The sequence below is a fragment of the Melanaphis sacchari genome, unplaced genomic scaffold (genome assembly GCF_002803265.2).
Source record: "Melanaphis sacchari strain LSU unplaced genomic scaffold, SCAv2.0 Contig45_pilon_pilon, whole genome shotgun sequence".
NCBI classification, from domain to species: Eukaryota; Metazoa; Arthropoda; class Insecta; order Hemiptera; family Aphididae; genus Melanaphis; species Melanaphis sacchari.
The window spans coordinates 392,212-404,282 of record NW_020271303.1 but is presented as its reverse complement, the minus strand read 5'-3'; the positions used below and the strand labels follow the sequence as shown (position 1 = coordinate 404,282).

Genomic DNA, 12,071 nt, shown 5'->3' with positions numbered 1-12,071 from the left:
ATATTCTACTGTTGTATATTATTATATTATAGGGAATTTTGAAATTGAAGACTAAAAAACAACCACAAATTGTTCAAAATGTCTACGACATACACGTATTAAGTTAAGAAATTATAAATCGTGAATAATTTATTGAAATTATAAAACTTTGTTCACATAATCAACAACCACGACGTCCAAACATACGCATTGTCATGATGTTTGTTGATATCTGCGCATGTTACCAATTAATTTTGAGCTAGATGCTGGAATAGCCAACGTACGAATGCGCATAATATGTTAAATCGACTTTGAAGGATTATAATACCTCTCGCAGTCATATCATACTTACCGACTATTTAATAGAATATATTATATAATACAGATGATATTATGTATTTTACTGTTCTTAAGTAATATTATAAATTATAATATAAGATTTTCGCACAACTAATTTTGGTATTACATACTAATGAATTGCCAATTAATGATTTAATTTTTATTAATTTTTTTATTTTTTTTAATCAATACTGTATTTCAATTCATAGAACAACAGCTGTATTAAGATAAAAACTATAAAATCAAAAACATTTATTATAAGTTTACAAAATTTATTTATATTTTTTTAATCAATACATAAACAAATACATTTTTTATCACTATTGTTATCATTAAATATTTAAAAGTGATTTATAATGATCCTTCAATTCTACGGTCACGGACTTCATCAATCCATTGGGCTAATAGAGCTGGGCCCGTCTTAGGCCAGCTAAAGTAATAATCTTTTGGAGGTGTCCCTTCTTCTAATCTTATAAAATAATGACAGTGCCTGTACATTACTTCACCCATTCGCATCCTTGCATGTCTACGCATACCTTTTATCACAGGACCTTTACCACAAAATGATTCAGCTAAAATAAAAAAAAAATAAAAATATGATTATAAAATTTTAACTTATTGTTTATTATAAATCAAAACCATAGCATATAGAATAGTAAACCATTAAAATGTATTTATAATTAAAATAGTACATTCAGTGATTATATCACAAACATTTAAACTTTCAACTGTTTTAAAATAATACTTCGTAATAAACCATTTTCAATTATAACATTATTAATGTTGATTTTATATAAGATAAAATGTTAGTTTAATATTGTCAAAAAACAGAAAGTAAAAAACAAATTCAAAATTATTTTCCAAAAATATAGTTTGTATCTTATGTAATAATGTTCTGTTAATGGAGTAATTTATCTATCTAAAGGTGTTTACAACTCTGCTATTAAACTTATGCATTTAAATTAATAAAAAATAAAAAAATGTTTGGATAGAAGTAATAGAATAAAAGTAATTTAAAATAAGATAAAAAGTATAGATTACTAATTAATTATTTGTGGTAAAATATATAACACATTAAAAATGCATTTAAAATAATGTGTTGAAATTTAACATAAAAACGTTTCAACAAAAATGTAGTTAATGCAAATTAAAAAATTGTTATTCTCACCAATCCATAGATTTGTCTTAAATTCGACATTATGATTTTCAACAGCTAACTGTTGAGCTTCTAAAATAGTATCTTTCACTATAGTGGCACCTTTACGTCCAACTTGAGGTAATTGTTTAAGTGCTTCGTCAACAGACATGCCACGTACAAAACTTGCGACATACCACATTTTTTTGGGACTGTATTTGATGTTTAACTTTTGATGACATACAAACTGTAAAATTCAAATAAAATACTGAATCTAACAAACATAATTACATAAATACAATACTTAACATACAGCCGGTCTTCTCTCTTCACCGGGTTCCTGTGGTGGATAAATAACATCGTTATATGATAACCACCGTTTAGGATCATTCTCTGAACGAGCTAATTTAATAGAAGTAGTGCTAAAGTCTGTTTTGGGTATAGCAAACAGTGCCATACATCCTTTAAGATAATTGTGACTTGACGGAGGTCTACTATGACAAAATAACGTCAGCTTATTGGCTAGACAATTTAACATTATTAAAACAGAAATACAACTGAAAAACTGTGAAATGAGTAACTAATTAAACTAAATCTAAAACACTAAAATAATCTCTAAAATTTTATTTGTAGTAAAATATAGTAAAATAAATACTTATATGTCATTAAAATATTATTAATTGATAAGAAATATCTAATATGAACCACATGAGCCCGGTAAAAAGATAAGATGAACAAGCTAGGGTGATTTTACTACTAGATAGCGTTAAGAACAGCACGCTATATAATGTTTTGAAAGATGTAAACAATAATTCATTGTATAGCTAGAAAAATGTTTGTTTTTATTTAAAAATTTTTTTTTTTTGGTGATATTCTCAAAATTTAATCTAATGGATCATTTTTAAATAATTCCATATGATTTATATATACACGTTCTATATATTATAGAAGTGATTTATAAGCTGAATATTTCGCTTTTGCATATTTTTGTACCTAATTGGGAATTTTAGTAAAAAATACTTTTAAAAATAACCAAAAAAACCTATTCAGCGCTAAATACCATTAAATAATTATCAACCCTTTTCTTACACAACTATGCAATCAATAAAAAAACAGTGGTTTAACTATTGGCATTTTAAACATTTCTTTATCGTCTAAACTAACATTAATTTAAAAACAAAATATCAAGCTTAGGCATAAATCGAAAACATTTAAAAACAATTATAGCAAATATGAAAACTTTGTTTCTTGAAATAATATTTTGAATTTTCTATTTTACACTAAAAGCTCAATTATATTAATACCATAATACTAACACTAAAACCTAATAAATGCTCTAAGAATGCTAAAAAATTTAAAGTTAACTTTAGACTATTGCATGAGATCAATATCCCAAAATCTCCAAAAATAATGAACTTTTCATTGACATCTGTGCCTTAAACATAACAATAACACTATTCAATCAAACTTTGAACTTCACAGTAATTTTCCATTGATAAAATTTATAACGTACATAATTATTGAACATTCAAATTTCAATTATTATAGATCTGTTTTTATTTACTTTTGATAAATTCATGTATTGTTTTCATTATTTGATGAATCAATAATGGTTTGTTTAACATTAATAATTTAATAGTAAATGAAAGTATGATAAAATTGTCAATTATTGTACCTCATCCAACATGTCGAACCAGAAATATAAGTATCATCATTTTTGTAGTTTTTGATAAGCAGATAAACAAATTTATGTTTAACAGATTTGTTATTGCATATTTTCAAATATCCCTCTAACTCAACAACAAGTGATGCAATGTCAATTAACTAAAAATATTGTTAGAAATATAACATAAAATGGTAGGGTTTATTTTTATATCATTATTATTATTATTTTTATTTCACATCCAAGTAGATAATAAAATCATAAAAATAATACTAAGAACATTATTGAGTGGAAAAAACAAAACCAAACATGAAGTGTTATTGACAAAAAATAATAATAACAATAATTTTTTAAATAAATAGGGTACACATTTAAGTAAAAAAGATTTAGATACACATTTTTTAAATTCACTTTTCATTTATTTTTATAATAGTAATAATAATAGTATCAATAATAATTATACAATGTTTGTTATTACTAAAGATAGTAATAAACCTTACAACAAATCTAGTGTGTCTAAAATAATAATTATAAAGTCTCATTGGCTCAAAAAAAAACCGCCTTTTAATTTTTCCAAATGTTAAGGAAAAACTATTATTATTGTTACATATTATTTCTTTTTTTTCCACAATTTCTTTTCGCGTATTTTTTTTTTTTTTTTTTATCACAACAAAATAAACATTTTTGTGTTAACAATAAACAAACTAAATAACATTTTATCGTCGAAATTCTTAAATCGAATTCACATGTCATTTACAAAAAAAAAAAAAAATCAGTTAATATATACAAATATTTTTATACAAATATATATACAAAAAAAAAATAATAATAATAATAATAATGGTGAAACTGTACAAAGCAAAAAATAAAAATAAATTGTGATGATGGGACAATTATATCATTATAATGAAATCTAACATATTAGGTATTTGCAGAAAATAGTATATAAATTAAAGCTTCCATTCTTTTTCACATTTTTTTTAACAACATCTAATCTTACTTTCGCAGTGTGTACAGAGTACAATTAAAATTGTGTTCACAAGAATCAGATGATTCTCAAATAAGTATCACTATTTATTTTTTTTCTAGGTAATAGTAAAACATAATCATAAATGTACTCAGGAACTCATTTGCAGCAGTGACAAAAACGATTTGACTAGTACATTCATATAATAATATTATAATAATAATAATAATGATCATTCAATGAAATTTCCTAAGGCCGTTTGTGAACACCATTTTCTATTTGGTCAAATAATTTAATCCAAATGGCACAAGGCGTGTTTTACATATTGTCCGTTCACATTATATTATATATAATTATTTAGTAATTATTATTAACTATCTTGGTCTTAGGATGAACTAGATGCATTCATGTTACCAAACATGCCAGATGCAAAATTAGCAGCTGATATTTGTTGCTGCTGCTGTTGCTGTTGTTGCTGTTGTTGCTGTTGCTGTTGCTGATTATTGGCTGATTGACGGCCATGTTTTGGTAATGGTGGTTGTAGGTATTCATGCCTAGATAAGGTGAATACATCAATACGATCTTCTTTACGATATGCAAGACAACAACGAATAAAGCTCTGTAAAAAAAAAAAAAAACTTATTTACTAATATCTTATTATATTAATAATATTTACTATTTTAAATATTGCTAGATAATTTAGTCCTATGCAATTTATTATTTAAATGTTAATGGTTAGACTAAAATTTATAAATCATAACTAACAAGTAGAAATGTATGTAAAATTGATAAATAAAATTAAAAATGTTTATATACCTTTGCTTCATTACTGACGGTAGGTTTATTTGCAAACTGTACTTCAGTAGCCTTTAATATCGTATTTTCTTCTAAAATGGTAGCTTGAGATTGATTATGACCAAAAGGCTGTAATGAATAATAATAATAATAAATAATAATTATCAAATATAAATCAATTTTAATAATAGAAATTTAATTACCTTTTTGCCATATAGACATTGATAAAATATTACACCAACACTCCAAACATCAACTTTGGATGATATTTTAGGTGGATTTTTACCAACTACAAAACATTCTGGTGGCAAATACCTAAAAGAAAATATACAGTTATTAATTTTATATTAGATCTATTAAAATTAATATTAATGAAATATATACTTTTTTAATTCCATTACTCACCAGTATGTTCCAGCTCCTTGTGACGTTAAGTCCATTCCATGATCTGGATTATAATTTTCTTCATCCATCACTTTGCTAAGGCCGAAATCTGTGATTTTTATTTCACCACAGACATTACCTTCAGTAAGTAATATGTTTCCTACAACAAATGTCAAAATGAGCAATCATTTCAATTTAATTGAAATAAATAATATATACCAGGCTTTAAATCATAATGTATCACAGGAGGTTTGATCTCATTCAAATATTTAAGTGCGGATACCACTTGCATAACTATTGATCTAGCTTCTCGTTCTGCTATTGTCTTGTGCTTTAAAAGTTAAAAATTGATAACATTTTAGATGCTATTTACCAACTAAATTATACATTATTTAGGTAACTTTTATTAGGTACTTGTCTCACCTGTTTCAAATAAAAATCTAAATCATGTCCATCACAGTATTCAAGTACAGTGCAAAACGAATTTGCATCTATTTCGAACACATCATACAATTTAACAACCCTTGGATGGTCCAAAGATTTATGAATATTATACTCTCGCAGAGCATGCCTGAAAAAAAATTATATATTAATTTTTTATAAAAAAGAAGACTATAAAAATTCTTTAAATTACTTTATATAATTAGCCTTTTTATCCTCTTTCCAGTCTTTATTCAGTTGGTGAACCTTACATGCTACGTAACGTTGTTCTTTAAGATCAAACGCCTGTAAAAAATAAATAAAAATATAGTTTTAATGAATCTAAGAATAAAATTAGCGACAAATCGTTAATAGTTTAATACTCACTTTATGGACTTCACTGAAGCCACCTTTCCCCAACAACATGAGCAACAAATAACGGTCATTTAACACAGGGTGATTGTTGAACCTAGATTGGTCTTCATTATGAATCCTTTTCAGTTCCCTTATGTGTAAATTTCTTTCTCGCTCCAACTTCTCCATTTCCAGTTGCAAATCAGCATCTTCTTTTTTCAATGCTGATTGTCGCAACTGTATACATCAAAACAAATGATTTAATTGATCATTTAAATTGGTAATAATATTATATTATAAAAATTACCTTGAGTATCTCATCTGCTTCATAATACTCTTGCCACGATAAACCCGGAACAGCTTCTGGCTTTAGGAACGTTGCTGTGTCCAATGCGGACGATGGTGCTACAGTACCGTTGTGCAAGACCGTGCCTGTTGTAGCACCAGTCACTTGGTTATTGTTGATACTTGCACTGGGTAGCGTTATGGGTGGTGTAGAAACTGAGGGGGTTGAATTGATTGGTACACTATTAGTACTCGAACTACTACTTCCTGTACCTGACTGACTACTAGCTCGTTTGCGTCCACCAGTTTCGCTATTCGATGGCCGCTTTTTAACCAGCATCTTTTTTTGTCGGTCAATCTCTTCTCTTTCTGATGTTATTTCTTCTTGTCTTCTACTCAGCAAATAATAACATATTGATTATAAATTAACTAAAAATAAGAAGAAAATGATTCACACATACCTAGACAATTCTTGAAATGCATAACCATCAGTCCAATTTTCTTGAAATTGTGCACCAACCCTTTGTGTTACAAACTGACCAAGTCGAAGTCTGTTTTGCATACACCGTTGTCTTGCTTCTTTTTTTTCAATATTTGACTTTTCTTTCAACAGTTTCTTCACCACTTCAATACACTTATTTATGTGCGACTTGTGTTGTTCGATTGTTTTCTGTTGACTGCTTAATTGGTGTTTCAGTTCTTCATTTGTCTAAAATCAAATATTTATTATCATTATTAATACTATAATTATTATTATTAATAAAATTATATTATTATAATATTATACAAGCGATTTAAAACTAATTTCATTACCCTATTCAAATCATCAATTTTATTATTTCTGAGTTCCAAATCCGAAGAAGCCTGACATTCAAACTCTTGGATTGCATGACTCGTTAAATCAGTCTGTATACATTTTGTAATGGAACTAGAGTTAATCCTAGGTGGGTGGAGTATGGAAACATAGTCCGGAGGTAGTACGGGACTCAATGCTTGAGGCCCACTCGCCGGATTAAACTAGAAACGAAACGAGAAATCATAGTTATTGTTATTGCCGACAACAGACGAGTTTTGCTTTGGTGGAAAAATGTTTATTTATATTTTCGTTTTCGGTTTTATGTTTTTTTAATTTTATAAAAATTGCATCTTTCGAATTACACTCACCATAGAATAACCTTGTTGCGGCGGTCCGCCTGGCGACGGTGACTTTGCCCCACCGTGTCTTATCGGGTTGGACACGGGATGAGAGCCGTGCTTGGTGAAGTAGTCGTTTATTTTCTTGGGGTCGGCGACCGACCTTGGGGGTGGTGGAGGTGGTCCCCCAACCGCCATGTTTGGTGGCTGCGGTTGCTGCTGCTGCTGTTGCTTATTGCTAGCGATATCGTCTATTTTCCGCTTGCGTTTGCGCTCGGTAGGCGTGCGGGTGATAGTATTGGCTTTCTCCGGAGTGTCCTGCTCCTTATCGCTGTGCGACGAACCTGTACTCATATTCGAATCTTGGCTATGAACAGTACTCCCCGGTTGAGGGTGTGGTAGGTGCATTTGGCCAGCCTGCGGAGCCATCTGCAGCTGAGTCCCGGCCGACATCTACGTAATGCACAGACAGAAATCCAAAATTAGAATTATATTAAACAAGTATACATTATTACATTAATACATTATAAAAAACGACCAACGCACGGCAATAATATTATGTTACAATCAATAATAATAATTAATAATCGTCATAATAGGTGTGGGAGGGGGTTATGTTTATTATTTGTTTTTGGTGAATAAGCGTTATCCGCGGCATGGATTTCAAATTTCGATAGTGACATGTTACTTTCTAACAATGATAATATTTTAGGTATTATTAAACGGTCACAAACAAAACCCAGAATGTCATGCGTTGTAAACATAACTGTATGAAACAGTTAGTTACAATATTAATTGCTTATAAATCCAGTTTTTAATTATTTTAAAGTATAAAGTATTTAATCATTCATATTAAACTTGAGTTATGAAAAAAACATCCACACAAACGAAGAATTAAATAATTACCGTGCAATGGACAACTACAAGTGTACAAAATACGGTTATAGTAGAGTAACGTAGTAAAAATTGATAAAAAAAATTACTATGAAATATACCACACGATAAAATCCATCTGTTTAGTTTATATGCATATCAACTCATCGGCCACAACGAAGAAACGATAAAATACATAACATTATTATTTATTAACATAATATTGTAATAATATTATGAAAACGACATTAATGTGATGCTAAACGTACGAACGAAATTCACTCTAGTCGCAATATATGTATATCATTAGAAAAAAAGCGTTGGGCCGTATACTGAGGAAATCTCGACCGCCAACGACCGACAAACAAGGAAAACCGTTAAAGTTTATTTTTCGTCAACCGTTACGCGCGCGGTTCAAAACCGGAATTCAAAACGATATCCATTCTCGCGTTAACCACAACACAATACCAGCGATATTCTAGGTTCTATTATCTACGAAACGTATAAGGTACATATTTGATCGATCAGCCTCTCGGAAGGAAGTCAGTTCTAAAACGACGTCGATACCTAAAATCATTAAATTATACGCGCATAGGAAAAACGAGTAAACGCATCACGATAAGAGGCGATTTCCATCGGGTCGTCGGATTTGGGCACGAGGAATAGCGGACGTGCTAACTATCGGTGCGAGTAGACGGTTCACGCATCGCATTATGTTTGTAGGTATAATCACATCCTAAAAATCCTAAGCACACCAACGCTGCCGCTGCAGCAGAGCACTTTACTGTCTGTAAAAGCTACACGAGCGTACGTAATACACACGCACACACACACACACACATATATATATATAACATCCGCACGATCAGACCGGAAAATCGGCTTCCCTTCTCGAGCACGACCCCGGAAGTGGCCGGTCGCCATCAACTGTACCTCGGGGGTAAAATAATGCATATTTTATATGAGTCTTTTGGACATGCCACACATGATTATTATTGCGTTATAGGATAAAACTGTCAGACGAGTGTCGCTGTCATATTATTATTGTTATACGCACGAGCAATAGCGTCTCTTGCGGACGACGACACCAACACGTCACCACCGCGTGCAGAATTCGCCTTTGCCGCCGTTGCAACACCCCGCATTGTTATCCATTTGGGCGCAACGCGACTTCGGACTGTTCGTATTTAATATAACATATTATCATGTACAATATTGTTACACGGCGGGACGAAGAAATCGGTCGATTGTCAACACTGTCGGCTTTACAACGAATCAATGTATATACGCGCGAGAGCGGGACACTGCAGGGGCGATGGCAACGGGGGTGGTAGCAAATAATATATATATTATATATATATATAAATAAGTGTATAAGTGTGTACGTGCGTGTTGTATATATTTATACAGATAAATATACATACACACGCATATATACACAATAGTTGGGCCAGAGGGGAAAGGAGGGGAGTGGATCGCACTACGGTGTGTCGGTTGGTATGATGTCGACGACGACGACGACGACGACGACAGCAATACGTGGCGCACGAGAGAGGAGTTACGGGGTACCTACTATGTGAATGGGGGAGATGACGGCGAGGGGAATTACATTTCTGTTATATTCAGTTATATACACACAGTTTTCTGCCGGGCAGCAGCCACAAGCCCATAGCACACACATACACACTCACACACAGACGCAGCCATAGCCTCTGTTGCCCGACGTTGCCAAACCGATTCTTATAATACCATGACGACTGTGACGGGGTGAAAGGTAGTGGTCGGAGGGAGGATGACGTGACCGATCCCCCCGCCGCCGCTGCCAGCGACGATCCAGTAAATCCGTTTTTCCACCTCGCCTACGTATTTAGCCACCGCCTCCCGACAATCGAGCGCGATAACCATACTGCAACGGGCACTATTTTTTATTTAACTAAGTAGATATATATTATATAAATTACACCGTGCACAAGTTATTGTCGTCGTCTTGGTCAGCCTTTTTATAAATGTCAATCGATTACACGCAAACCACCCTAAAGCGAACCGACAAGCGGCACAACAACAGACGTGCCGAGGGGGTTTTCGATACGAATAGCATAAATGGCGATCAAAATGTTTAAAAAGCCATCGACTAGTGCATAGTACATCGTATAAACAAGTGGTGCAAGAGTCAGAGACTGGAAACTTCGGTCGGTAAAATCGGTTTAGAAGTAGTGTAAACACATTTTGGGATCGTCTCAAAAACGAAGCATTATATGGTGCGAAGACAGAGGGTATGTACGCCGATGCTGCCAAGAAAGAGGACGGATCGATTAGAAGGCCTATACCCTGTACACAGCTGCTGCAGTTAGTAGTAGTAGTATAGTGCTATACTACTACTACTACTACTACCCTTCACACCCATAACATCCCTATATATTATATATGCGTGTTTGTGTGTGTGACCGTTACCCGATTTTCCACCTTTTACATACATATAACCCGCGCGAACTATTGATTTTGTAAATAAACACATACATATATATATATATATATGGTTTATAAACTACCCAACCCTTTTCGGCACATCCCCTTGTCCCCCGCCGACCGTATTTGGCAGGAACGACTAAAACTACGACGATGACGACGACGACGACGACGAGACTACATAATATTATGTATATACTATAAGTCCAACACTGGCCATTGCTACAGCGGATGGCATGGTAAATATAATAACAATATCCAAGTACCAACCAACAATATAAATAAAAATATAAATAAAAACTAGTAAACTAGTCTAGCCAAAGTATTATTATAAATTATATTATAGGTTATTATCGCTGGTGGTGGTGGTTGCAGTGTCCAATGGATTTCGAAATTATTATTATTCTCCTATCGACGTGGGCGTAAAACTTTTTATTTTGGTTTTAATTTGACAAAACACAAATCAATGATAGGTTTTCGTCAACGTCCTTCCTTCTTCCCCTCCTCGTCATTCCACTGAAAACAACTTCTAGGATCTGGCACGTTTCGTCAGACAAAAAAATATAAATACGGTCGATCGCAAAAAAGAAAAGTATTTTATATATTATGATATTATTATTGCTTACAACACGAGGCAACAATACTTAATAAAATAATAATATAATATAATATTGTGATCCCGGCAGCGGATGTATACACGGCCGCGACGACGGCGGGTCACCGAACTTTATTATAACGCAGCGCGCGGGCTACATTCCAGTCAACATTTAACCCGATTTCCTCGCCTATTATTATTTACCATTATTATCATTAATTTAAATTTTTTTTTTCATCTCGTTACCGTCGGAAACTGGAAAGCGGTCCTCGGTTTTTTTTAAATCACCGATTTCCCTCCGATACAACAATAATATGATATAACGATAATAATAATTGTGTATCGACTCGTCGGTATATATGCACGCATCACAACAATATTAGTTATTACTGTTATTAGTAGTCGTAACTAATTACTTATATATTGTTTCAGGCGCGTAATATGGTACACAAAAGTACGACGCCGCCATCGACGTTCTCTTTCGGAACGAGATAGTTTTTTTCTCCTTGTATTATTGCGCGCGCCGATATGTTTTCGTGAATAAAACGGCGACGACGAACCGCTATTACTATATTATATATAATACCACCGTCGCCGCCTGTACACAACGACCACGTAAATGGAAAACACTAGCGTCCCTCCCTTACGTCCTCGCCTTCCCCAGTTTAACGACAATAGGGTG

The 12,071-nt window shown here is 32.4% G+C and overlaps 2 protein-coding genes across 6 annotated transcripts in view; both read right to left on the bottom strand.

Annotated features, from left to right (window-relative positions):
* Positions 1 to 605: 605 nt before the first annotated feature.
* On the bottom strand, positions 606 to 2,086 carry LOC112598102 (39S ribosomal protein L22, mitochondrial). The gene is made up of 3 exons (XM_025344451.1): positions 1,767 to 2,086; positions 1,487 to 1,700; positions 606 to 890 (listed from the first exon to the last, which is right to left on the bottom strand). The coding sequence occupies exons 1-3, from the start codon at positions 1,989 to 1,991 to the stop codon at positions 670 to 672; spliced, it is 660 nt and encodes a 219-aa protein (XP_025200236.1). The 5' UTR covers positions 1,992 to 2,086; the 3' UTR covers positions 606 to 669.
* Positions 2,087 to 4,030: 1,944 nt separating this feature from the next.
* The window catches only part of LOC112598099 (serine/threonine-protein kinase tousled-like 2), a 41,571-nt gene continuing 33,530 nt past the window's right edge, over positions 4,031 to 12,071 (bottom strand). For 4 of the 5 annotated variants that reach the window (XM_025344445.1, XM_025344446.1, XM_025344443.1 and 1 more), the window contains 12 exons: positions 7,486 to 7,908; positions 7,135 to 7,338; positions 6,783 to 7,030; positions 6,344 to 6,713; positions 6,070 to 6,273; positions 5,897 to 5,988; positions 5,686 to 5,833; positions 5,482 to 5,593; positions 5,284 to 5,422; positions 5,082 to 5,193; positions 4,900 to 5,007; positions 4,031 to 4,702 (listed from right to left, as the gene is read on the bottom strand). In XM_025344445.1, coding sequence (XP_025200230.1) covers positions 4,469 to 4,702; positions 4,900 to 5,007; positions 5,082 to 5,193; positions 5,284 to 5,422; positions 5,482 to 5,593; positions 5,686 to 5,833; positions 5,897 to 5,988; positions 6,070 to 6,273; positions 6,344 to 6,713; positions 6,783 to 7,030; positions 7,135 to 7,338; positions 7,486 to 7,908 — 2,394 coding nt within the window. In that variant the 3' untranslated portion in view covers positions 4,031 to 4,468. The remainder of the gene's footprint in view (positions 4,703 to 4,899; positions 5,008 to 5,081; positions 5,194 to 5,283; positions 5,423 to 5,481; positions 5,594 to 5,685; positions 5,834 to 5,896; positions 5,989 to 6,069; positions 6,274 to 6,343; positions 6,714 to 6,782; positions 7,031 to 7,134; positions 7,339 to 7,485; positions 7,909 to 12,071) is intronic. The other variant, XM_025344447.1, reaches the window with a different exon arrangement.

Bases quoted from the DNA above. Each gene is read 5' to 3' on its own strand.
- LOC112598102 (XM_025344451.1), bottom strand. From the start codon at position 1,991: ATGTTAAATTGTCTAGCCAATAAGCTGACGTTATTTTGTCATAGTAGA. The intron at 1,701-1,766 runs GTATGTTAAGTA...TGAATTTTACAG, and splicing joins GTGAAGAGAGAAGACCGGCT to TTTGTATGTCATCAAAAGTT. The intron at 891-1,486 runs GTGAGAATAACA...TTTTTATTTTAG, and splicing joins TAAGACAAATCTATGGATTG to CTGAATCATTTTGTGGTAAA.